At 51.2% G+C, this 24,301-nt stretch overlaps 2 protein-coding genes across 6 annotated transcripts; both read left to right on the top strand.

The window, feature by feature from the left end:
* Nucleotides 1–1,014: 1,014 nt before the first annotated feature.
* On the top strand, nt 1,015–17,534 carry Tars2 (threonyl-tRNA synthetase 2, mitochondrial). 4 transcript variants are annotated; one of them, XM_052732049.1, is made up of 20 exons: nt 1,017–1,197; nt 2,317–2,376; nt 2,508–2,676; nt 2,907–3,103; nt 5,006–5,129; nt 6,381–6,505; nt 7,200–7,317; nt 7,400–7,464; nt 7,714–7,792; nt 8,981–9,127; nt 9,501–9,599; nt 9,982–10,199; nt 10,890–11,052; nt 11,446–11,583; nt 11,758–11,835; nt 14,470–14,570; nt 14,740–14,841; nt 14,997–15,069; nt 16,071–16,185; nt 17,185–17,534. In XM_052732049.1, the coding sequence occupies exons 3-20, from the start codon at nt 2,596–2,598 to the stop codon at nt 17,331–17,333; spliced, it is 2,172 nt and encodes a 723-aa protein (XP_052588009.1). In that variant the 5' UTR covers nt 1,017–1,197; nt 2,317–2,376; nt 2,508–2,595; the 3' UTR covers nt 17,334–17,534. The 4 variants fall into 4 exon arrangements, with proteins under 4 accessions (XP_052588012.1, XP_052588011.1, XP_052588013.1 ...); XM_052732052.1 differs by lacking the exon at nt 17,185–17,534 and having other exon boundaries at nt 1,015–1,197; nt 2,317–2,676; nt 14,744–14,841; nt 16,071–16,182; XM_052732051.1 differs by lacking the exons at nt 16,071–16,185; nt 17,185–17,534 and adding an exon at nt 15,932–16,034 and having other exon boundaries at nt 1,015–1,197; nt 2,317–2,676.
* A 357-nt stretch (nt 17,535–17,891) lies between these two features.
* Ecm1 (extracellular matrix protein 1) lies at nt 17,892–23,428 on the top strand. 2 transcript variants are annotated; one of them, XM_052732055.1, is made up of 11 exons: nt 17,892–18,122; nt 19,180–19,242; nt 19,374–19,484; nt 19,619–19,699; nt 19,813–19,872; nt 20,345–20,395; nt 20,676–20,995; nt 21,266–21,640; nt 22,121–22,341; nt 22,647–22,734; nt 23,104–23,428. In XM_052732055.1, exons 1-11 carry the CDS (start codon nt 18,056–18,058, stop codon nt 23,335–23,337), a joined length of 1,671 nt encoding a protein of 556 aa, XP_052588015.1. In that variant the 5' UTR covers nt 17,892–18,055; the 3' UTR covers nt 23,338–23,428. The 2 variants fall into 2 exon arrangements, with proteins under 2 accessions (XP_052588015.1, XP_052588014.1); XM_052732054.1 differs by having other exon boundaries at nt 20,342–20,395.
* Nucleotides 23,429–24,301: the final 873 nt, after the last annotated feature.

Raw genomic sequence — 24,301 nt, 5'->3', positions numbered from 1 at the left:
AGCTGAGGAGGTCTAAGACTAGATAGCTGAGAAGTTCCTAAAATTTGATTAAGGATCTAGAATATCCTTTAGCAGATTTTCCTTATACTTTTTGGGCCACTCTAATTTATTCATTTTATGTAAGCAGTCCGTAGAGGCAAGTTAGAAGAACATCACCTTTGACTTTTTCTTGATTGTACCTCTTCACTCTAAAAGTCTTTTTTGGCCACAAGTGTCTGAGTCATGTGCCTCAGGAAAGAAAAGGAAGCAAGTCCATGTTAGCAAGCACGATCCATTATGAGTAATCTGGCCTTAAGAGAGTCATTGTGGCTGTGAGCAACCGAGGCTGTGGGCTTGGACAGACTAGGATTTGGCCTTAGGATCATTTTCCCTGGTTGAAAGGGAACATAAGAACACTACTGGCCGAGTTGTTCTCAGAATGAGATCGAATTATGAACTAGTGCTGCCCCTCAGGATTCAGGCATGAGTGGGGTGGGCAAAAAAAAGTTGCAGAGATGTTTTCCAGGTAGACTAAAGGCTTAAAATTCCCCGAGGCCGAGGCATGTACTAGGAGAATCAATAATTAATGTATTGGCCTTAGCTGCCTGGTTTGCTACAATGGGTGAGGGAATAGGACAACATTCCTCCTAGTGCAATACCAGTTACATACGTGATGATGTGGTAGCTGATCAATCAGCATCAGCCCAGTGCATTGCACACAGTAAATCTTGAAGGATGAGTGTGAGGAGCTGTCATCCAGGTGGCCTCCCTCTGTCATCCCTAGCAAAAAGCACAGTGGAATAATAGTTAAAATGGTGTCAAGAGGTAGTTTCCAGTCAGTCTGTGACCAGTACGTACTTAACTCAGTGGTTATTTATTGAGCACCTCCCATGCCTCTGCTACCGCACCACAAGAAAATCTTGGTCTGCCATTGCCATCCTTTCTGAATGCTATTGAGACACTGCTCTGACCACAAGAACACACACAAATCTTCCTCCCCACAGCCTTGTCTCTTTCTTTGTATTTCAGGATGTCTAACATATCAGAAGATGGAGCCCCAGAGTGGCCTATGACTCAAGTCAGCTGCCCTCCCCAGACAGAACTTGGGGCCTCTCTGGAAGCCTAGGTTAAGCATCTTTATCTGACAACTCTTCCACAAGACCCCTTGATCCTCTCACCACTGCAGTCTGGGAATGGACTAAGCGTCCCCACCCCCAGGTGAGGGACTAATTGTACCTCAACAGGTGCCAACAAGTTCACTTCCCTCTGTGCTTCTCCACACATCTGACCATGTTTCTGTTTTTACTGTGTAAAGCTAATTAATAGAGCTAGCCCTGTATCCTAGATTTAATGAAGAAGATAAAGGAAGATGAAGGCCAGAGTAGTAACAGCAGGTACAAAGCCAGTGTAAAGGACAGACAGTCAAATGCCTCTATGGTGATCAGGGAGTCTACTGGGAGTAAACGATGGAGTGAACATGGCATGCTGGAAGTGTGTAAGCCTTAGATTCATCAGCACCTTTTGACCTTAAACTACCTTGTGTGATTTTTAAATTCTGTATCTGGGACCAGTAAGATGGCTCAGCAGATAAAAGCACTTGCTGCCCAAGCCTGGCCACCTAGGTTCGGTCCCTAGAACCCACATAAGGTGAAAGGACAGAGCTGGCTCCAGAAAGTTGGCATCTGACCTTCAAAACAGTGCTGCCCATGCCCACAAAGATACTTCATACACACTCACAGTGATGATAGAAATTAAAATCCACATCTAGATGTCTCTAAAGTCCCTCCACCATGACTATGAAGGGCTCATGGAATGGCCTCTGCAGATAGCTTCAGTTTTAGAGTTATGTCTAATGGTAATTGCATCTTGCAGCTGATGCTCGTTATCATATATCAAATGCTGAGAGTTTAGCTATTTACATCAGATGTACCTCAACATTTGGAACAGATACTGCCCCGCCGCCCCGAGACAGGACAGGGTTTCTCTGTAATGGCTCTGGCTGTCCTGGAACTCGCTCTGTAGACCAGGCTGGCCTCGAACTCTCTGAGATCCGCCTGCCTCTGCCTCCTAAATGCTGGGGTTAAAGGAGTGCGCCGCCACCACCCAGCTGAACCGGATACTTTTTTAAAAATTGTTTTATAGATGAGAAAATCGAGATTACAGAAACAGTTTACCAAAAACTACTTAGTTAATGCCAGATCCAGGGTTTACACTAGACGTTTAATTCCAGTGTCTGTGCTCTTGTTTCCTGCCTGCTTTAAGGATGTTTAAGGAATTTTATGATTAAAGGAAAATGACTAACTGCCACTCCTGTTTTTCTCTCACTCCTGCCTTCAGGAGGTCTGCCCCTTCCTCAAAGTTGGACACCTTTCTGCCACTTTGGGCGTCAGGCTGCAGGTATGTGCAACAGCTTCCACCTTCCGGTCAACCGGAACCTTTCCCAGAGCGACTGCTGCTGTGTGGGACGCGCCTCAGCGGAGTTCCTGGGGGTGGTACCTGACCGGAGTGGCGGCTACTTTATCCAATAGGAAGGGATATTATTGGCTCAGCAGCCAATGAGGACTCTGGTGAGGAAGAAGCGGTGATCTGAGCATGGAGGCACCGACTTGAGGCGGCATGGGTCTCTGTCTGAGGTGGCGCCGGCTCGGGCTCCCGCTCCCGGGGTTCCGCGGCTGCGAGCTCCACACAGTGCATGAGGTACGCAAAGCTCCCAACCGTCCAGCGGAGTCCAAGGTGCAGACTATCCAGTCTCCCCCGGACCCTGCAGCCCCGCTCTGCAATGTGCGGTCCCCTTGAATCCCCGACCTAAGACCTAGTGTCACCTTAGGACCAACGCTGCTTCAACCTCCACAGCCCCCACCATGGGCATTGCGGAGTAGTGCAAATATGGCCAGGGATGATAACCTAATGTGTGCCTTTCTCTTCAGGCCTCTGTGCCGACTCCTCCACATTGGTTGGCAGAGCGATTCGGCCTTTTTGAGGAGCTATGGGCCGCTCAGGTGAAAAGGTTAGCAAGTATGACACAGAAGAACCCCCGGGCTATTAAGATCTCACTTCCTGAAGGCCAGAAGGTAGATGCTGTTGCGTGGGACACAACCCCTTACCAACTGGCCCGGAAGATCAGGTATCAAGCCATCCTTTACCTACAGGAAGTATTTTTTCTGTCCACTATTTTCTCTGCACTTGGTCAGGAAAAGAAAACACTTTTTTGTTTAAATTTTTCTTTTTCTTTGTTTTCTATCAGAAAGGTAGTCTTTGGTCAAGGAGAGGCGTCATTTAAGTGATTGCCACACAACCATAAGGACCTGTAGCATGTGTGCTCCCCCAATAAATAGTAGCCCTCCGCCCCCCAGCTGAGGTCCGAACCCAGGGCCTTGCACTTGCTAGGCAAGCGCTCTACCACAGAGCCAAATCCCCAACCCCAAAATAGTAGTTTAAGTTTAAAAATAAACAGCGTGGGTGTGGTGACATGTTTTAATCCCAGCGTGGGTAGGCAGAGACAGGCAGATCCCTGTCCTGACCAGCCAGCCTACCCTGCTGGGGGAGCTCCTTGCCAATGAGAGACTGTTTCTAAAAACATGGGGTTAATGGCTCCCCAGGGAGAATACATACCTACACCTCCCAAAAAAAAGCATCTTTGAAAAGAAAAAAAAGTTTGTTGGGTGTGGTGGTGCAAGTCTTTAATCCCAGCATTATTCACGAAGTAGAGACAGGTGGATCTCTGGAGTATGAGGCCAGCTTGGTGGATACCGTGAGTTCCAGGACAACCTGGACTGTGTAGAAAAATCTTATCTCCAAAATTTAAAAAAAAAAAATTTACATCTCTGTCCGCACACTCACACACGTGTGCCTGTGCATGTCCACACACATGCATGCCACAGTGCACATGTGGAGGTCAAGTAACAACTTCTGGGATAAGTTCTTTCCTTCAACTATGTGGATTCCACGGACTGAACTCGGTTCATCAGACTCGACAGCAAGCATCCTTACTATCTCACAGACATCCCAGAGCGCCCAAGCTTGAGCCCTCTGGACCCTCTGCCTCCACTTACTGGGCTCTGAGATTATAGGTGTGCACCACCATTTCTAGTTTATATAAGACTAGGAATAGAACCCAGGTCTTTCTGCATGCTAGGCAAGCACTCTGTGGACTGAGTTAGGTCTTCTACTCATACTTTTTTTCTTTCAAGTTCAAGGACAGTTTTATTTGACTTTAAAAGAAAAACCTCCCACTGGGCAGCGGTGGCACAGTTCTTTACTCCCAGCACTGGAGAGGCAGAGGCAGGTGGATCTCTGTGAGTTCGAGGCCAGCCTGCTCTATAGAGTGAGTTCTAGGACAGCCAAGAGTATACAGAAAAACCCGTCTCAAAAAAAAAAAAAAAAAAAAAGAAGAAGAAGAAGAAGAAAGAAAAACTTCCAGGGCAGTCAAGCAGTAAATTTTAGCAGTTGCCTGAAGAGAACAAGGAGAGGGGGCAAGACCATGTTGTCATGGAAGTCAGAAAAAGTATACTTTCTGGCTACAGAATAGTGATGAGACCAAGCCAAACCTCATGGTGTCTCACAGAACTGCATTCCACACTCCCCTTATCAAGATAGTCTCACTCTGGGCCTGGCTGGCTTTGAATTTCTGAGAATCCTCCTGCATAAGCCTCCCAAGTGCTGGATTACAGGTATGAGCCACTATACCTGGGTAACCTTTCTTGCTAAGCATGGTGGTACAGGCCTGTAATCTTAGCATTCAGAAAGTGGAGACAAAAGATCCAGAATTCAAGGCCAGCCTGGACCATATAGCAAGACCTTTCTTAGGGGCAGGGGTGGGGGGGTGGGGGGGCGGGTCTTTGATGATTTATCTTTATAGTTTCAGAGTCTCTGCCCTTCTGTTATCCATTGAGAAAAGGAATAGTAAGTTTATTGTTTGGAGACTTATTTCCACTTGGCAAATTTAGGGTTGCTGAGGTATCAGCCTCTTGTCCTTGTGGATTGTAACCCTTACTTTTCTTCATCCCTACGCCCTCCCACTGCTCAGTTCAACACTGGCTGATACTGCAGTAGCTGCTGAAGTAAATGGAGAACTTTATGATCTGGAACGACCCTTGGAAACAGACTGTCACCTCAGATTCCTGACGTTTGATTCCCCAGAAGGCAAAGCGGTAAGTTTTTATAGCAGGTACAGAGGCTAATTAGCTAAATGATCTTTAAACAGGAAATTCTCATTTTTTTTTTTTGCCTCAGTTTCTCAATTTGCAACTGAGAAGGAGACTTAATCACAGACTATATAGACCATCTGATTATTCCTGACGAAGCTGGAAGCCTTGATAATGGTGTTTACTTAGCATTAGTCTATTAAGCAATACCTTGTATGCGAGTGAAAGGAGAGAAGAACCTGAGAATCAGAAGGATAATGTGCCTGTTCAACCTCCTCAGCTCCTGAGTACATACAGTGTAAGTCAGCCATGATGTGTACTCAGTTCTCATAGGTTTCCATAGCTGAGCACAGAACCTGGGTCTCATGCTTTGATCATTTCATGTCAGCTCAGGTATCATAGAGCTTGGTTATTAGAATCCAGAAAAAATGTATTTCTTTTGTCATCTAAATGTGAATAGTGAACAAACCCAAGAATAGTTCTGTCACATTTCATTCTGGGACCAGAAAAAAATGGCACTAAAAGTCAAAAGAGAAGCTGGGGATAGCTAATGGGTGATGTCAGGTTTGTAGCAACGCACACACAAACAACAATAACAACAGCAGCAAAACCAGAACTTAAGGAACTGCTGTGTGGTGGTGGTGGTTGTTTTTAAGACAGTGTCTTGCCTCCAGCCATAGCCTTCTGTCCATGTGTGCCAGCACAGCCAGTTAGGAACCCATTCTTTATAAGTAGTAATATGATGAAGCTCTAAAGCCTGCAGGAGCAGGAAAGAAGGCCAACGCCTCCTACATCTGTGCCCCTGGTCCAGGAAACACTGAGGGTGTGTGGGGTGGACCCACACTTCTGCTCAGCAGCAGAAGAAAACATTGGCTCTCTGCTTTCTTTAAAGATTTTATTTTTTTGTGTACATGTCAGTACCTGAGTGTTTATACATGTCTACATATGTGCCTGGTGCCCATGGAGTCTAGAAAATAGTGTCAGATCCCCTAAAATCAAAGTTACAGGTGATATGGGTGCTGGGAACCAAACCTGGGTCCTCTGCAGGAACAAGTGTTAAGCGCTGGTGCATCTCTCCAGCCCCCCATTCAAGACAACTTTTTACTGTGTAGACGTCATTCTCAGAAGTCTAGATTCTCCATTCTGCAGCAGTCAGTCTTAAAACAGGCACAACAGCTTCCCTGCCAGCTCTGGAAAGCATCAGCACTGGGACTTACATGCGCAGTTGGTGAGCTCACTTTGTTCTTGTGATCCCAGGTATTCTGGCACTCCAGTGCCCATGTCCTGGGCGCAGCAGCTGAGCAACGACTGGGTGCTGTTCTCTGCCGAGGTCCAAGTACAGAGTCTGGCTTTTACCATGATTTCTTCCTGAGGAAAGGGCGGTGAGCATTCCAAGGAAGGAGATTGGTTCTGGGGTGGTTTCTGGGGTCTCAGGGCAAGTTCAATTTAGAGGAAAAGATGGAAGAGATCTTCTCAGTGTGTACCAGAGATTGACATCCCTTCTGCAGCGGTTTCCCTTCTGACTCTGCTGACACTCACCCCTTCTAGTCCCCATGAATGTGTTACTATTGTAATTTTGTTCATCCAGCTTTCCTTCTCTCAGCACACACTCTCTCTGCCCCTTTCCCCCTCCTTTCCTGCCTCCCTCTAGCCCAGGCTGGTCTTGAACTCATGATCCTCCTGTCTTGCCTCTAGAGTGCTTGCCTAGCATAGCATGGACCTGGGTTCAATCCCCAGAACCACACACACACACACACACACACACACACACACACACACACACAATCTATACTGCTGTGGTGGCACAAGCCTTTCATCTCAGCAATCAGAAGACAGAGGCTGACAGAGTTCAAGGCCAGCCTGGTCTACAGAGTGAGTTCCAGGATAGCCAGGGCTACACAAACCCTGTCTCAAAAAAACAAACGAAAACTATACTTAATTTCCTGTTGTTTTTCTGAGTTTGTCTCTGCAGTGATTACAGATTTCGTTGTCAAAGGGCAGAGCTTTGCTCCCTGGCTAACGTATCATCCCTCGGGTTGTCTCTGAAGAAGCAAGTCAACAATTTCCCTTTTCCAGGACAGTCCGCAGCTCAGAGTTGCCCCTTTTAGAGCGGATTTGCGAGGAGATCATTGCTGCCGCACAGCCATTCCGGAGGCTAGAGGCTTCTCGGGATCAGCTTTGCCAGCTCTTCAAGGTGAGTTAGCGATGCACAAGAGGAACTGGATAACCGCCAGGGTGCCCTGGTAGCTCCACGCTCCCTTTCTGCCTTCATCTAGGACAACCACTTTAAGCTTCATCTGATCGAGGAGAAAGTGACCGGTCCTACAGCAACAGTATATGGGTGAGCCTTGTCAAGAGGAAGAAACCAAACACGCTTCTCGGAGGCTAGAATTGGGCTCAGGGAAGGGTGATGACAGATAACCTGTGTTGCTCTAGGAAAAAGTGGGAAGAGGAATTTGCTTTTATCTGTCCTCACTGTCTCTGTCAGCAAAACAGTTTCTTCCTCAGCACTCTTCTGTCAGTTGAAGGCCTTGAAAGGGAGAAAACGAACCAGGAGCCTGGAAAGCACTAACGGGCCTCTTTGTCTCAGGTGTGGGATGTCAGTTGACCTCTGCCGGGGCCCCCATCTTCGGCACACCGGACAGATCGGGGCACTGAAGCTGCTGACGGTGAGCTGTGGGTGTAATCAGATACCCCTGCGTTCTCCGAGTGGAAAGGAGACCCTCTCTGAGCCCCTTCTCTGTTCTCATGGCTCATGAAAGAATCCAGGAGAAAGACAGTTTCCTCCATCCTAGAATCTCAGAGTTTCATGGCAGGGTCCAGAATTCAATTTAGACTCCCTAGTCCGGTCTGGATTAAGGGAAAAGAAGCACGATCATGAGCGGGCTAGACAGGGTCACACCAGGAAGGCACGTGTAGAGAAGGGCCATGTCCAGGAGGACGGATGCTGCTGTTTGACAGATACTCGGGAGAGCACCTGAGGCAAGGGAGGGCCTTTGATGACAGTGCTGTTCCTAGACATCATATAACTGTGTGAAATAGAAGGTAGCAAGAGGCAGGCCGATGTGGAGGAAAGCCTCCGGAAAACTTAGCCATATGCACGATCTCATTCTGCTACTAATGAGGAGTGTGGCTTTGGCCAGATCTCTGTACCTGTTGCTCCCGTCTATAAAACGAGACCGACTATTCCTGTGCGACTGCAAAGCCACACCATAGAAACGCAGCCAGCCAGCGCAGGAGAGTCTAAGGAAAAGCTATCAACGGTCAGTTCTCAAGCCAGGCAGGCTAGAACGTGCCTGGGATCCCAGCACTGGGAAATGGAAGAAGAACGATTAGGAATTCAAGGTTATCCTTGAGTGATACATGTCTGGGGTCACCTTTGACTATGGAGACCCTGTCTTAAAAACAACAGCACAGGTTCTTATTAATACTGTTCAAGAGCAAGCGGGGCATTTGAATTTCAAATGGCTAGGAGTAGGGTGGGGTTGGAAGGTGGATTTTTCTAGCAGCTGGGTGGAAGATTGGTAAGGAATAGTGGACAGACACATTTGACCATAGTTTAGTTTTTCTCCTAAGCAGTCATTAATTAGGAGGTGGAACTGAGCATAAGTGGGGCAGTGAGGATGTGGAGAAAAACTGGGCTGTGTGAGATTACACCTGACCAGGATGCGTAGAAGATGTGATCCAGGTAACATAAAGGGTGAAGTGCCGTCCTACTGGTACTGATGGGAAGAAAGTCACGAGATGAGCTGACCTTCAAGTGGTGACCTCTGCAGCGAGGGCATTGTGGAGACTTGACAGAGGGCAGTGTCTGCAGCCCCCTTCATCTCTGTGTGACTCCCTCTGCCCTCTCACAGAACTCCTCCGCCTTGTGGAGGTCCTCAGGAGCTCCGGAGACACTGCAGAGAGTCTCGGGAATTGCTTTCCCCAAGGCAGAGTTACTGAGGAACTGGGAAGCACGGAGGGAGGAAGCGGAGTTACGAGACCACAGACGCGTTGGGAAGGTGCGGAGCACGGACCAGGGGAGGATGGGGACGGGGAAGGTGGAAGAAGGTGATGTGATCTTTTTGTTGGGTTCTTTTTTTTTTTTTTTTTTTAATCTTGATTTTTGTTCCAGTTTCGATTTTTTGTTTTTTAGACAGGGTCTCATGTAGCCTTGTCTGGCCTCTTGCTGTAGCCAAGAGTGACCTAAGCTCCTGACCCTTCTGCCTCCACATCCCAAGTACTGGGATTACAGGCTCAAACAGCCACACCTGGCCAAAGAATGTGATTGCGAATTTGCCCAAAGATTCAGTCAAGGCAGAGAGCAACTCTGTCATTTTCTTCTTTAGTTCCAAAGCCCTCCCTTCCTTGAGTGACAGGTAATCCTTTCCCCAGGAACAGGAGCTCTTCTTCTTCCATGAACTGAGCCCAGGGAGCTGCTTTTTTCTGCCACGGGGGACAAGAGTCTATAATGCCCTGGTGGCTTTCATCAGGGTAAGCAGGGCACGCGTGCAGGGGAAGGATGGGGCCTAGACCAAGCCAAGGGGTTTGAGTTTGGCTCAAGCATGGTGGTATATTCCTGTAGTGTCAGCACAGAGAGACTGAGACAGAAGGATCATGAGATGGAGGACAGCCTGGGTCACAGCGCAAGATCCTGTCTCAAAGGAAAACAGCATAAACCTTGTAAAGTCCTGGTGGCTTTTAACAAGGTGCTGTTACTGTTGTGCGGTCTGCAGTGAAGCATCTTGGAGTCGACATGGCATTTAATAGCTTGTGGCTGTGGTCAGCATGGCTGAGTCCCCAAGAGAATCACAAAGCTCTTCTCTCCTCTCCTTCTAGTTACATTGACTTTTGGTGTCTGTGTCCACCTTTTCAGGCTGAGTACGCCCGCCGTGGTTTCTCAGAGGTGAAAACTCCCACGCTGTTTTCTACAAAACTCTGGGAACAGTCAGGGCATTGGGAGCATTATAGGGCAGACATGTTTTCCCTGAAGCCCCCGGGCACTAACGGTCCCGACAGCTCTCAGAGTGGCCACCCTGCCAGGTGTCCCAAAGACACACTTGCTCTCAAGCCCATGAATTGCCCTGCGCACTGGTGAGTTGGGAGCCAGGAAGCCTGGCTCCTCCTGGGGCTGGGATAACTGGTCACAAAATGGAAAGTACCTTGGAAAGAAAATTTGGGGCATCTAATTTGGGAAGTAGATTCAAGTTTACCCAAGTGAATTTTGGGAAATTATTCCATTTCTTGGGTCTTTGTTGCTAGGTGACAGACTTCAAGGCACTGCACCCATCACAGAATACCGACACAGTAAATGATGCCTACTCTCGTGGGACTGAGAGCTTAACTTTTTTCTAGACAGGGTCTCACTGTGCAGCCCTGGCTGTCTCCAGACTCACTGCATAGACCAAGCTAGCCTCAAACTCACAGAGATCCACTTGTCTCTGCCTGGTGGTATTAAAGGCATGTACCACCATGCCCTGCTAAAATGTGACTTTTGACCAGACACTAACGATAGGATTGGCAGGATTTGGTGGGAAGGTGTGATAAGAGGGAGAAGTATGGCTAGTATTTCACAGAACATGGGCATTTGGTGCTAGGCATGGTGGAACACAACTGTAATCTCAGAACTGGAGAGCCAAAGGCAGAAAGATCATGAGTTCCAGGCCAGCCTAGGCTACATACCAAGACCTTGTCTCAAAAAAAAGAGTGAGCCTAGTCGGAAGAGGGGCGGCTGGCCACAGCTCATCTCCCTTTGGCCCTAACCCCTTCCCATCCCCACCTCAGCCTGATGTTCGCCCACCGGCCCAGATCCTGGCGGGAACTGCCTGTACGCCTGGCTGACTTTGGAGTCCTGCATCGTGCCGAGGCCTCTGGCAGTCTGGGAGGATTAACGAGGCTGTGGTGCTTCCAACAGGATGATGCTCACATCTTCTGTGCACCAGACCAGGTGGCTCTCCTTCTTCAAACGTTCAACTTCCCTTGCCTTTTTGTGGTATAACGCAGGGTCTTATGTAGCCTCATGTACTATGTAGCTGAGGATGACCTTGAACTTCTGGTCCTGCTGCCTCATCTGAGTGCTGGGATTACTGGTGTGTGCAATCATGCCTGGTTTATACAGTGCTATGAATCAAGTCCAGGGCTTCATACATGCTAGCCAGGCACTGTACCAGCCAGGCTGCATCCACAGGCCCCTGTTCCCTTCTTTATACTATAGTACAGCTATCCCTCTGGTCCCTATCCACCCCCCACCCCCACACCCCTGCCCCATTTTCCCCAAAACTACCCATCACCAAAGGCTTCTAGTTGGCATACACCTAACATCCCGACTTCCTGTCTCTAGCTGGAAGCAGAGATCCGAGGCTGCCTTGATTTTCTCCGATCTGTTTATGCTGTTCTTGGTTTTTCCTTCCGCCTGGCTTTATCTACCCGGCCATCTGGCTTCCTAGGGGAGCCTCGCCTATGGGACCAGGCCGAGCAGGTGAGTAGGAGAAAGGGAGGCAAAGCAGATAAAGCGGGCTACAGTACAGAGGGAGGGGTATGGTAGCCCAGGTCTTCAGATAAAGACATGAGCCATGGGTATTCATCTTCACGGGCCAGGAGGTTATCTTGTAATTAGTCTCCTACACCCTCTTCTCATCTTGTTCCCTCTAAGGTGCTACAACAAGCCTTGGAGGAATTTGGAGAACCCTGGGACCTTAACCCTGGAGATGGCGCTTTCTATGGGCCTAAGGCAAGCTGGAACCACACTTAAGAGTTACATTAGTCTGTCTCGTTTAATTAAGTTGTATCTCCAAAGAACTGTGTTAAAGCTTCTGTAAAAAAGAAGAGTGCATTTCTGCTCAGTGGGCCTTAGAGTTTCAGGAAGGCTGTGGTAGGTCAATAGGCCCTGTCAGCCCAGTGGATCTGGGCTGTATAGCTCGTGTGAGACTACAGTGGGGTAGACTTACTCACAGTCTAGAAAAGGCCCTCTGCAGGAACCAGTTGTCAGTCTATACATGAAGAGCCCTCTCTGGGAGGGAATGGTGTAGGCAGAGGTTGAAGGATGGGATAAAAACTCACAGCAAGTTAGAAGAAACGAAAAATTATAGGGCGAAAAGGACTTGGTATGTGTCTGAGCAGACAGGCTGTTAGGAGCCTGATGTGGCACTAGGCTGTAATTGTAGCTACTTGGGAGGTTCAAGAAGGATCATGGGGCTTCAGAGATGGCTCAGCGGTTAAGAGCATTGGCTGCTCTTCCAGAGGACCTGAGTTCAATTCCCAGCACCCACAACTGTCTATAACTCCTATTCCAGGCGATCTGACACCCTCATACAGACATACATGCAAGCAAAATACCAATGTACATAAAATACAAATAAATAAAATACTAAAAAAAAAAAAAAGTCACTTGAGCCCTGGAATTTGAAGCCAACCAGGGTAGCAAAAGAAGACCTCATCTCAAACCAGGGCAATAGGAATGAGGTTCTGTGGTAGAGTAACTTGACAAGTTGCCCAGGCTCTGGATTTGATCCCCAGCATCACAAGAAAAGAGGAGAAACCGTGAGGTTGCCTTGTGAGTTCAGATGTGGTGACACTTGTTTTGTCTCATTACGTGCACACAGATTGGTTTGCAACTTTATTTCTTTACATATTTTTGGTTTTTTGAGACAGGTTTCTCTGTGTACCTTTGCGCCTTTACTGGAACTCACTCTGTAGCCCAGGCTGGCCTCGAACTCACAGAAATTCACCTGCCTCTGCCTCCCCGAGTGCTGGGATTAAAGGTGTGCACCACCACTCCTGGCTAAATATAAATCTTTAAGAGAATTTTGTTTTTGTTTTTTAATTTTAAGTCAGAGGCATTTAAGTGAAGGCTCGACACTATTTTTTCCATTACTAAGAAATTCAGAAAGGTTAAACAGTTCACCCAGGCTACAGAGTTAGCAGTCATGATAAACTTGGAATTTTTTTAAATCTAAGATATTCTATTAAAAGGGGGCTGGAGAGATGATTCTGAGTTAAGAGGGCTCGCTATACAACCATGAGGACTGAGCTTGGATCCCAGCATGCACTTAAGGTAGCTGTGATCTCATAGGTGCCTTTAACCTCAGTGTTGTGGGACGGAGAACTCGGAAGATCACCAGGGCTTCCGAGCTGACAGCCCTTCAGGTTCAGGGAGAGATCCTGCCTGTCTTAGGTTCTTTTCATGCTGCTGTCTGTGACCAGACACTCTTGACAAAAATACCTTAAGGGAGAAAGGGTCTGTTCTGGCTCACAGTTCAGGGGTACAGTCCGACGAAGCAGCTGGTCTCGCTGCACACACAATCAGGAACAGAGAGCAGTGAATGGACCCAGTGCTTAGCTTAGGTTCTCCATTTTATACAGTCTAGGACTTCCTCCTGAGGAATGGCCCTACACACAGTTAACCTAAGCAAGATAACCCCCCACAAGCATGCTCAGAGGCCTCTCTCCTAGGTGAGTCTAGGTCCTGTCAAATTGGCATTAACCCTTACACTGCCTCAAGGGAGTAAGGCCAGAGAACAGTAGAAGAGGAGGGAAGCTCCTCCTGCCTCGTGCACATGTATATGCACAGGCACACACACACATAGTTTACAAAAAAAAAAAAAAAAGCTTGGCACTGGTGGCACACGCCTTTAATCTCAGCACTTGGGAGGCAGAGGCAGGCGGATCTCTGTGAGTTTGAGGCCAGCCTGGTCTACAGAGTGAGTTCCAGGACCCCCAGAGCTTCACAGAGAAACCCTGTCTCGAAAAGAGAAAAAGAAAAAGAAAAGAAAACTTATGACCAAGAGAGGAACGAATTTGAAAATTCCTAAGGAGAACAAGGCAGAATGCCTCAGGGCAGCCGAGGGCTTGCAGGGGACCAGTTGAATCTTGAAACTGATTTCCATAGTGGTATCAGTCTCTGCCTTTGGTGTGACGTGTTGGGTGGCACTGAGCAGTTCTGCAGGGTAAGGCGGTAGGAGAATAGAAGACTAACTGGGCAGGATTTGCCACCGTGATCGGACAGCAAAACCACACCGGAGACAAGGGAACTGGAAGTGTTCCAGCGAGGGGAGCGGTGAACGGGGTGAGCCTGTGGGTGGGAAAAGGGGAGCTGCAGATCCAGGGACAGAGTTATCAGCTACCAGAGAGTGATCAGACTGAGGGGCAGGCGTGCGGCCATCGAGGGAGACGATGGGTACGCTGTCACAGAGGTGGGGTACAGGTCTCTAAGATGAAGAACTCAGGGAATCAGGAGGGGAGGGGATGGGCATTCGGGGTAGCACGGCTCCACATAGCCTGTGATGTGGGTAGTAGAAGAGCTGCCTTGTGAAGAGAATGGAAGCTGCTGGGTCTGTTCTCTCACCCCCCCATCCCACGTCTCCAGATTGATGTGCACCTCCGCGATGCCCTGGGTCGGCCCCATCAATGTGGAACAATCCAGCTTGACTTCCAACTGCCGCGGAGATTTGATCTGCAGTACAAGGGGTATAGAACCCTGCCTCAGCCCTTTCTTTCTGCCTTGGCCCACTCCCCTCACTAGTCCAGCCCTCCACCCCTACCTCATCAGAGCTGTTTCTTGATAACTGGAAGGTGATTTAGGGGGCTCAGTTTGTGGCACGTCCACCATTCCGCTCACTCCCTTTTTCCTTCCAAGGCAGGCAGGTTCCCTGGAGCATCCGGTCCTTATTCACCGAGCAGTGCTTGGCTCTGTGGAAAGGATGTTGGGAGTGCTGGCAGAAAGCTGTGGGGGGAAGTGGTGAGTCATTGACCTCAGAGTTCTGTCCTCTCCAGCCACATAGTGCATGCCTTAGGTTCTGACCTTCTTATCCTGTTCCTTCTCAGATCTCCGTGCAGCTACACCTGATGGCTAACGCCAAATGCGTGATTTCCTTCCCTGTTTCTTCCCAACAGGCCCCTGTGGCTGTCCCCGGTCCAGGTGGTGGTCATCCCTGTAGGGACAGAGCAAGAGGAATATGCAAGGCAGGTGAGTTGGGGCAAGGGCATCTGACACCCGTCCTTGGGCAGGAGAGGCTCTGCAGGACAGTGGGCAGTGCCTGAGGGGCAGCTGTCCTGTGTGCTGAACATTCTGTGTCTCAGAACCGAAATCAATTCCTGCCTTATAGAGATGCATGAAAAGCAGATTAAGAGATGTTGAACATTGCCAGCCGGGCACAAATATGGTTTTACCTAAATGTTGGTTTAGTTTTCCTTTCCAAAGAGAACTGATGGCCAGGTGCAGTAGCACACACAGTAACAGCTCTTGGGAAGCCGAGGCAGAGGGTCACAAGCTTGAGTCCTGGCTTCATAGTGAGACCCTTTTTAAAAATGGAGGTGGGCCTAGGGACGTAGTTCAGTTGGGGGCATGTTTACCTGGTGGGCACAGAGCAGTGGGTCCAGTTCCCAGCACCACGGGGGCCAGGTGCGTGCCCGCGGTCCTACCACGTAAGAGGCGGAAACAGGAGAACACAAAAGTTCACGTTCATCCACGGTTCACAGCCTGAGGTGCATGAAGTTGTCTTTTAAGAACAGTAGGATATGGACAGTACTGAGTTAAACAGCTGGTGGGAAGGTGGGTGCCTAGCAGCAGGCAGACAGAGCCCAAGAGTAACTGAGTGTTCATTCAGTGAGAAGCACCCCAAGAAGTGTTAGGTCAGGGGTGGGAAGGAGGCCTCGCTGTCTCAGAAGGGGCAGAGTCAGCAAACACTGAGAGCACTGAGGTGGGTGACGGGCGTGAGACACGTGACTGAGGAGACTAGTGGCCAGCTGTCGGAGCTCAAGCTTGCATTGGAATTTACTCAGCACCACCTGGGTGATGGTGGCGCACACCTTTAATCCTGATACTCCAGAGGCAGATCTCTGTGAGTTCAAGGCCAGCCTGATCTACAGAGTGAGTTCGAGGACAGCCAAGACTACACAGAGAAACCCTGTCTCGAAAAAAACTAAAAGAAGAAAAGAAACGTACTCATCACCGAACCTGTGTCCCAGGTACAGCAGTGCCTGCAGGCTGCAGGGCTGGCCAGCGACCTCGACGCTGACTCTGGACTGACCCTGAGCCGGAGAGTCCGCCGGGCCCAGCTTGCCCACTACAATTTTCAGTTTGGTAAGAGAGGGTTAGCTTTGGACCTCAGAGCCCCGGGCTCTGCATTCTCTGTAGTAAGTCTCGTTTGGCTCTGTGTACATTGGAGTAATTGGGGCTCATTACCTGGGCTGGGTAGGAGCCTGACTAACCTGCCTCCCTTCCATTGCTCCTTCCCACAACCTCTTCCATCCCTCAGAACAGTTTTCTTCTCATTCACCCTACCCTAGGACGTTTCTGTTAATTAATTATCCCAGAGTTAATTAACCAAGCCAACATCAGAGGGAAAGGAGCAGCAGAGGGGTAAGAAGGCAGTGGTTGAAGCCAGGCATGTTAGGCACACCTGTAATCCCAGGATTTGGGAGGATCAGTGGTTTGGAGCCAGTTTGGGCTATATATAGCAGGATTGTCAATAAACTGGGAGCCGGGCATGGAGCAAGCTCTGTGCTGGAGCACTGGAGCGAGAGTTTGATCCCAACACCAGAAAGCAGCCAGGGCATTAGTTAATTAGCCTTGTTTGTTGTGGTGTGGGTGGAGGCCGCTCCAGGGGCAAGAAAGGCCTTCAGGAAGGAAGTCGCTCCTGGCTTTGGGTCTCTGAAGGCAAGAAGCAGAAACAAACTCCCTTCCAGACCGCTGGCCGGGGATCACTCATGCCCCTTGCCTTGCCCGCGCTAACAGCAGGCTGTGCCACAGCCCAGCTCCCCTCCCTGGATCGCACCCCTCCCCCAGGTTACTCGCATAGGTTTTCTCTTGGTGTTTAGCTCTCCATCTGTTTGTCTTGGACTCTCCAGCCCTGGTCTCCTGACCTCCAGTGATAAGGGAAGTGGAGCCTGGACCATTTCCTCATCTCTGAATGGCCAGGCAGCAGCAGAGCAAGAAAACTAAATGTGTACTGCTTTAAGCCATGTCTGGGCTCTCCCACCCTTCCTAAAGATTCAGGACTGAAGTTTCTGCAAAGCAAAAGGAAATAGCCCGTAGGGTTAGGAAATAGCCGGGGTGTGCAATTCTTTCCTCTTCCTGCAGTGGTTGGCCAGAGAGAGCAGAGCAAGGGGACGGTGAACGTACGCACTCGGGATAACCGGCAGCTGGGGGAGCGAGGCCTGACGGAGTCTGTACAGAGGCTGCTGGAGTTACAGAATGCCAGGGTCCCCAATGCGGAAGAAATGTTCTGAGTCTTTGTTCACTGGGGAGGCATAGACTCATGAGAGTCATCTGTCCCTTACCATGGGGATCCCAACCCAACTGGCAGCCCAGAATGTCCCTGACTCCTCAGAACTGCCTTCCTGAAAATACACTTGGTTTGGGGGGTCCTGCATGGGAAGGAATGCCGTACTGTTTGCATGGAGGAAAATAAACAATAAACTTGAAGCTGAGCCTGTGTCTTCATCTGACTCCGAACGGGAAGGGCCTTCTGTGTTGTCTCCCTCTTATCCCAGAGTTAAGGAAAAGGGATGCTGAGGCCTCTGACCTTGAGTAAACTCCTCAGTGCCATTTCCCACTCCCATTCAGGAGGTGGTCAGATCTCTCTCTACAGAGGACAGTATTCAGGTGGAAAACTGAGGCACAAATTAAGGATCAAATATCAACTTGCTCCATGACTCTCTGTATCAGCTTTGGAGTCCTGTGAATGTCCCCCCCACCCCCTCACCTCCATTATTCCCCGTCTTCTAAGGAGGCTCCAGGATAAGTTTGGGAGGAGTGGCCGAGAGGAGGAGCAGCTGGGACTGAGTCATGGCAGGAAACAGGCGGCGGGCGGGAGATAGCATATAAAGAGACTGGCAGTCTTGGAAGCTGGCAGCAGCAGCAGTGAGGAGAGGCTTGCAGCAAGTGGTCCAGACCTCCACTACCCGGGACAGCCAGCTTCTGGTGGCCAGTGACCAGTCCTTGCCCCAGGATGGGGACCATATCCAGAGCAGCCTTGCTGTTGGCCTGCTTGGCCCTTGTTTCTGCCTCTGAGGGAGGTGAGTCGGGGTGGGGTCAGCAGTTGCTTAGGAGCCTGGCTCCAAACAGCTCATCACCAGTTGGCTTCTGAGCCTCCTTGTTATGAACGTGTTCATAGTGGGACTGGGGCACCTGAACCTTTAGTCAGGGAAGCCGGAGCAGGAGAGGGATGCCTAGAGATAGCAGCTAAGAAACACAGAAGTTGAAGTCAGACAAGCCAGGACAGGTAAATTTACAGGCTAAGGGCCTGGAGATGTCCGAGAGGGACTCTGAGGCAGGGGAGGAAGAAAGAGGGCCTCAGGCCGCTCAAAACCATTCTACTGACCCAGGGGGCCTTGACTGACTCACTGGTTAGGAGGCGAGCTAGGGTGCCCACATTCACCCTCTACTAAGCACATACACGCTGCTGGGAAGTCTGAGCAAACTGGAATGCCCACTCTGGACCCGAGGGAGACTTGGAGACTGTTGAGTAGATGCAGCCTGTGCCTGGCAAAGCTCCACCTCATGGTCCTGGTCCCTAGTCTGGTGCCTACAGTCCAGCTACAGACGCCCCACACCTAAAGGTGGCCCGGCGAGATGGCTCAGTATGTAAAGGCGCTTGCCAACAAGCCTGGTGACCTGAATTTGATCCCAGTAACGCACAGTTGTCCTGTGACCTACACACTCACTGTGACACACTGGCCCCTCTGCACATAGTAAGAATCTGAGACTAACTGGAGAAGGCGCTTAAACACTCAACTGGGCTCCTACCCGAGGCTTTAGGAGGAGTGTGGGGTCCATGACAGCTAGAGCAGTGACGGGGGGGGGGGGGGGGGGGGGGGGGGGGGGGGAGCAGGGGGGACAGCCACAAGCCCCAGCCAAGGGAGATACTGATGGGAAATGGACCTCCCTTCCCAGCCACATACACACTCAGGTTTTCTCAGAACCCAGCCCACTCACATCAAGGCTGGTGTGGGAGGCTAAAGGGGAGACATCCCACAGTGGTCTTTCTACACTCTCGGCCCCCATGGCCTTGCCATCCTTTGGTCAGGACAGGACCTCTCAAAACTGCCTCTGACTTGCTCTTCCTTCCTGCAGCCTTCAAGGCCTCCGAGCAGAGGGAGATGACGCCGGAGAACCTTTTCTTGCACCTTCATGAAGGTGAGAGCCTCCTGCCCCAGAACTAAGGAGGTCCAGCGGAGGTCCATTCCGGGTGGACGGCTGTAGTTCTGGGGGGAACGAGCAGGAGGTGGGGAGTGTGGGAGGAGCTATAGGTTCTGACTCTCCCCTAGGGCCCCTAGTGGGCTATGGCGCACCCCCTTCCCCACCACAAACCCGGAGACTCCGAATGGACCACATTGAAACTTCTCTGCATGAACCTCTCTTTGAGGAACAAAGGGAAGGTAAGGCCCCCACAAGGCCCTCTGGGTTGCCCTCCAGACCTGCATACTTCCTGCTCTTCAGGTGGGGAGGAGGGGACCCCCCTCCCCGCTGTCTGGCTAGGAGGGGTAGCCGGCTCACACTGCCCTTTCTGTAGTGCAGCCCCCTTCATCTCCAGAAGCGATCCCCGTCCAGGAGGAAGAGTGGCCTGCTTTCCCAAAGTCTGTACAAAGTAAAGGTGAGTGCGTTCCTCGCCCCTGCCCCCATCCCACTGTGATCTTGCTGACACTTATCTGATCTCCACACCCTGTGCCTTCACCCATCTGACAGTGGGTCCTCCTCTCCCTCTAGAGGCCATCCCCCTGCAGGAAGAGCAGCCCCCTCCCCAAGGCCCTGTCGAGCAGAAGGAAAGTGAGTGACTCCCTTGACTCCGGAGCACGGGTTTGGGAGGCCAACGGGGGGTAGGGGGGCTCTGCCACTCACTCACACCTGTGTGACTTTCCTGAGCCTGTCTGGCACACAGCATCGCCCTGGGTTTGGTCCCCAGCGCCACATCAGCTGGCTGTGGTGGCGGTTGCCTGTAATCCCAGCGCTTGGAGGAGGCATGAGCATCAAATGTTCAAAGTTAGCCTCAGCTTTTTACAGAGTTCAAAGCCACTCTGGAGTACATGAAGCCCTTTCTTTAAAAAAGCAGGAGGAGGGAAGGAAGGAAGGAAATAATGCTTATTCCACAGCTCTATGATTAGATGATATAGAATACCACTTGTTTTTTACTTACCTCTCTATTGAGTTCCTTCATGCATGGGAACTAGGAGGCGCCCATTTTCTGGAGGTGCCCATCCCAACAAGCCTTTTGCTTACACATCTCCTTCTACCCAAGTAGACCCAGCTGTCCAGCATCAGGAGGAGATAGTCCAGTCCAGTCAGAAAGAGGGTGAGTGACAGGATTTGTCTGTCTGTCCCTGCGCTTTAGCCCTCGGGCTTAGAACCCTGGAGGGAGGAGCAGGCCCCTGAGCCGGCCTGAGTGTGCCAGGCCCTTGAGGTTAGTTACCTTTCCTTTCAGTGACTGTGAAGGTAAGACGCCCAGAACAGCTGCTTGTTTGCCCCCCCCCCCCCCATGCTCCCAGCCCTTTCTGTTCAACCCAAGGTCTTCCCATCCCCCCAGCTCCCCCAACCTAGCATAGCCCTCCCACTGCTTGCTTTCCCTATTCTAGAGAAGCCAGCCCCCTTGGTGGGCCAGCGCTCCCCACAGCCTCAGTCTCGGAATCCAGCCCAGCACTGCCAGCAGGGCCGGAGAGGCGGCTGGGGCCACCGGCTGGACGGCTTCCCTCCTGGACGGCCTTCTCCAGACAACCTGAACCAGATCTGCCTTCCTGATCGCCAACACGTCGTCTATGGCCCCTGGAACCTGCCGCAGACCGGCTACTCCCACCTTAGTCGCCAAGGAGAGACCCTCAATTTGCTGGAGACTGGATATTCCCGCTGCTGCCGCTGCCGCAGTCAAACAAACCGCCTAGACTGTTTGAAGCTTGTGGTAAGGGTTTGACTGCTGGTGCTGGGGGTGGCCCTTAACCTCCAGACAGTGTGTACGTGTGTGTACGTGTGTGTGTGTGTAAGGGCTAGACACCTCACCCCGGGTACCGAGGAGCCGCAGTCCCTTTCACTGGCTCTACCTCAAAGACCCCAGTGTGCCCGGAGAGCACAGGAGAGCTATTTACCTGCCTAGGGTCCTTTCCTGGAACCCGGGAGGAAGGCAGGAATATGGACAGTGGGTTTCTGGGCTCACCCACCCCTCTCACTCTAGTGGGAGGACACAATGACCCGGTTCTGTGAGGCCGAGTTCTCTGTCAAGACCCGACCCCACCGGTGCTGTAAACAGCGGGGAGAGGGGCGATTCTCCTGCTTCCAGGAGGAAGCTCCTCGACCAAACTACGAGCTCCAGCCCTGCCCCGTCCACCAGACTGGCCTGTCCTCAGGGCCCCAGCTGCCTTTTCCCCCGGGGTTGCCCACTCCGGACAATGTCAAAAACATCTGTCTCCTGAGACGCTTCCGCTCTGTGCCACGCAACCTCCCGGCCCCCGGCGCCATCCAGAGGCAGCTGCAGGCCCTGACCTGGCTGGAGGTGGAGTTCCAGCTCTGCTGCCGTCCGGGCCACAACCACACCTGCGCACGGAAGGCCGTAAGTGGGCGTCCCAGCCGCCTCGGGAGCCTGTCTGCCTGCCCACCTGCCCACCCAGCTCCAACTGCTGACTCTACAGCCAGCCGCCCGTGTTCTTCCCCGTGAGCACTCCACGTCTGTCTGCTTGTGATTGTCCGTCCATCCGTTGTGTCTGTCGTCTGAGTCTGTTCACTTTGAGTCTCCGTGCTGCCGTCCTGGGCTCATCTACCTGTGACCCCACATCTGTCTGCCATCCATCCGTCCAGCTCTGGCCTCAGCTGACCCTCCGGGCCCACTGTTCCAGCTCATCTCCAGTGGCCATCTAGGAGTCTCATCTGTTCTTCCTTCCCACCTTCCCAGGCCCACGCATCCACAGCTGCCTGCCGGCCGGCCCTCTAGTTCCTCCCCCTCCCCTCGGGCCTCGGCTCACAGATGATAGTGATACGGTGTGGTAAGGGGAGCAGGGGCGGAGCCGGCTCTGACTTCTCTCTCTGTCCACAGTGGGAGGACACCCTGGACCAGTACTGTAACCGGGAGCTGGCTATAAAGACACACCCCCACTCCTGTTGCCACCACCCTCCCAGCCCTGCCCGAGACGAGTGCTTCGCCCGCCGGGCTCCCTATCCCAACTATGACCGGGATATCATGACCCTTGACCTCAGCCGAGTCACCCCCAACCTCATGGGCCATCTCTGTGGAAATGGAAAAGTTCTCTCCAAGCAGTGAGTCTTACTTAGATCTTCCCAACACTCTCCTATGTCCAAACCTCCTCCCTCCTGGGGTGCCCTTGGGGGAAACAAAACCATGATCTCCCAGTACCATTTGGGTAGTTTGGGGGCACTATTTATTTATTTTGAAAGAGTTTCACTCTGTGGTCAAGGCTGGTCTTGAAGGGAAACAATCCTCCTGCCTCAGTACCCCAAGTGACAGGATTACAGGCATAAGCCACCACCCCTGGCCCTGACAGCCTGTGGATGCTATGGCCTGTACAAGGCCCTGAGTCCCGCCTCTCTCATACCAACCACAGTAAACAGATTCCTGGACTGATCCAGAACATGACTGCCCGCTGCTGTGACCTGCCCTTTCCAGAACAGGCCTGCTGCGGTGAGGAAGAGGTGAGTGTGGAGGAAGGAAGCTCATGGCTGCAGGAGTAGGGGAGGAGGCCGGGGGAGGGTGCCCTTCTCTTTAGACCCTCAAACCTGCTCCCAGAAGTCAGCGGGTGTGAGGACTAGACCTCTCTTGGTGTTCCAGATGCCTTCCTTCCCGACTTGACCTATTATCCCTGCCCTGGGCCTCAAGCTGCTGGCATTTCCAGATGTGCACATCTGTCAGTCACTAGGAATCTTGCTGTACTAGGGGATTTTGCGCAGTCTCTGGGCCCCAGGAGGAAATCCAGTGGGCAGGCAGTAGGAGGACTTAGGGCCCCCAAGCCAACCTCCCACCACCTCATCCCCAGTCATCTCTGCTTCCCATTCCTTTTTCAGAAACTAGCCTTCGTGGAGGAGCTCTGTGGTCCCCGAAGGAACTCCTGGAAGGATCCTGCCTCCTGCTGTGACCTGGCTCCTGGGGATGAACAAGCCAACTGCTTCAATGCCAACTATCTGAGAAGTATGGCTTTAGTGGCTGGAGACACTGGGGATGCCACCAGACAGGAGGAGCAGGGCCCAACTGGAGGACCAAATGTCAGCTCCGCCCCTGGGTCCAAGGAAGAAAAATGAGTCACCCTGAGCCTCAGAGGATTAGATGGGGGAACCCCACCCTACTCCACCCTCTTGAACACTCATTACAATAAATGCCTCTTCGATTTGGCATCCTCATTGTCCTTAACGCACAAACACTCCCTCCTAAGCTCCCTAAGACTGGCCCAGTGCCCTGTCTCCAAGATGTTCCTCAGGCGGTGGGACCGTAGCCAAATGGCTTGACTTCACCTGTCATTGTGACCGTAATCAAGCATTTTAAAAGAACACCACCCCTGGAACTGGTTGCTGGGATTCAGAGTGAAAAAGATGTGGTCTGTGTTCTTGATGACCCACAGCCCAGCCTGACATTTTAATTTTGCTATTCTCAGGATGGAACTGGCATCTTGACAACTAATCATGTTCTTCCACTGAGCTATGACCCTATGCCCCCAGCCCAGGCTGTATGGTCTCTGAGTGTGTGTTTGTGAGTGTGCACATGTGCATGTAGGTATGCACATGTTTGGTGTGGAGGCCAAACGTCCAAGTCTGGTGTCTGTCTGTGTTCTTTACCTTACTGAGGCAGGGTCTCTCACTGAATCTGGAAGTGACTCAGTGGCTTCTTGGCTGACCAGTGAGCTCTGAGGATCCTCAGGGATCCACCTGCCCACTAACTACAGACCCACACCAGCACCTCTGACTAGAGACCCCAACGCAGCGGCACGCACTTACCATCTCCCAGCCCCAGCCTGGCATTTTAAATCTCTCTCAGTCCTTAAGAGCTCTCACTTTGGCTCATTGTCAATTTTCGGAACCCCTGTTTGTGATCATGTAAGCCTTAGGAAATACACATTTTACAAACACAGCCCCTGCCCCGGTCATTCACAGTCCAAGCACTTGTTCGCAGGTATGATGAGTGTTGTACATGTGGGCAGGGTGCCAGTCTGTTCTGAGCAGGACGAGACCTGAGCGGAGTGGGGTGGAGCTGGAGGCAAAGCTTCCACAG

The sequence above is a fragment of the Peromyscus californicus genome, unplaced genomic scaffold (genome assembly GCF_007827085.1).
Source record: "Peromyscus californicus insignis strain IS unplaced genomic scaffold, ASM782708v3 Scaffold_9__1_contigs__length_137607984, whole genome shotgun sequence".
NCBI lineage: Eukaryota > Metazoa > Chordata > Mammalia > Rodentia > Cricetidae > Peromyscus > Peromyscus californicus.
Note: the sequence above shows the minus strand (reverse complement) of the source record. Positions and strands in the feature narration are given on the sequence as shown.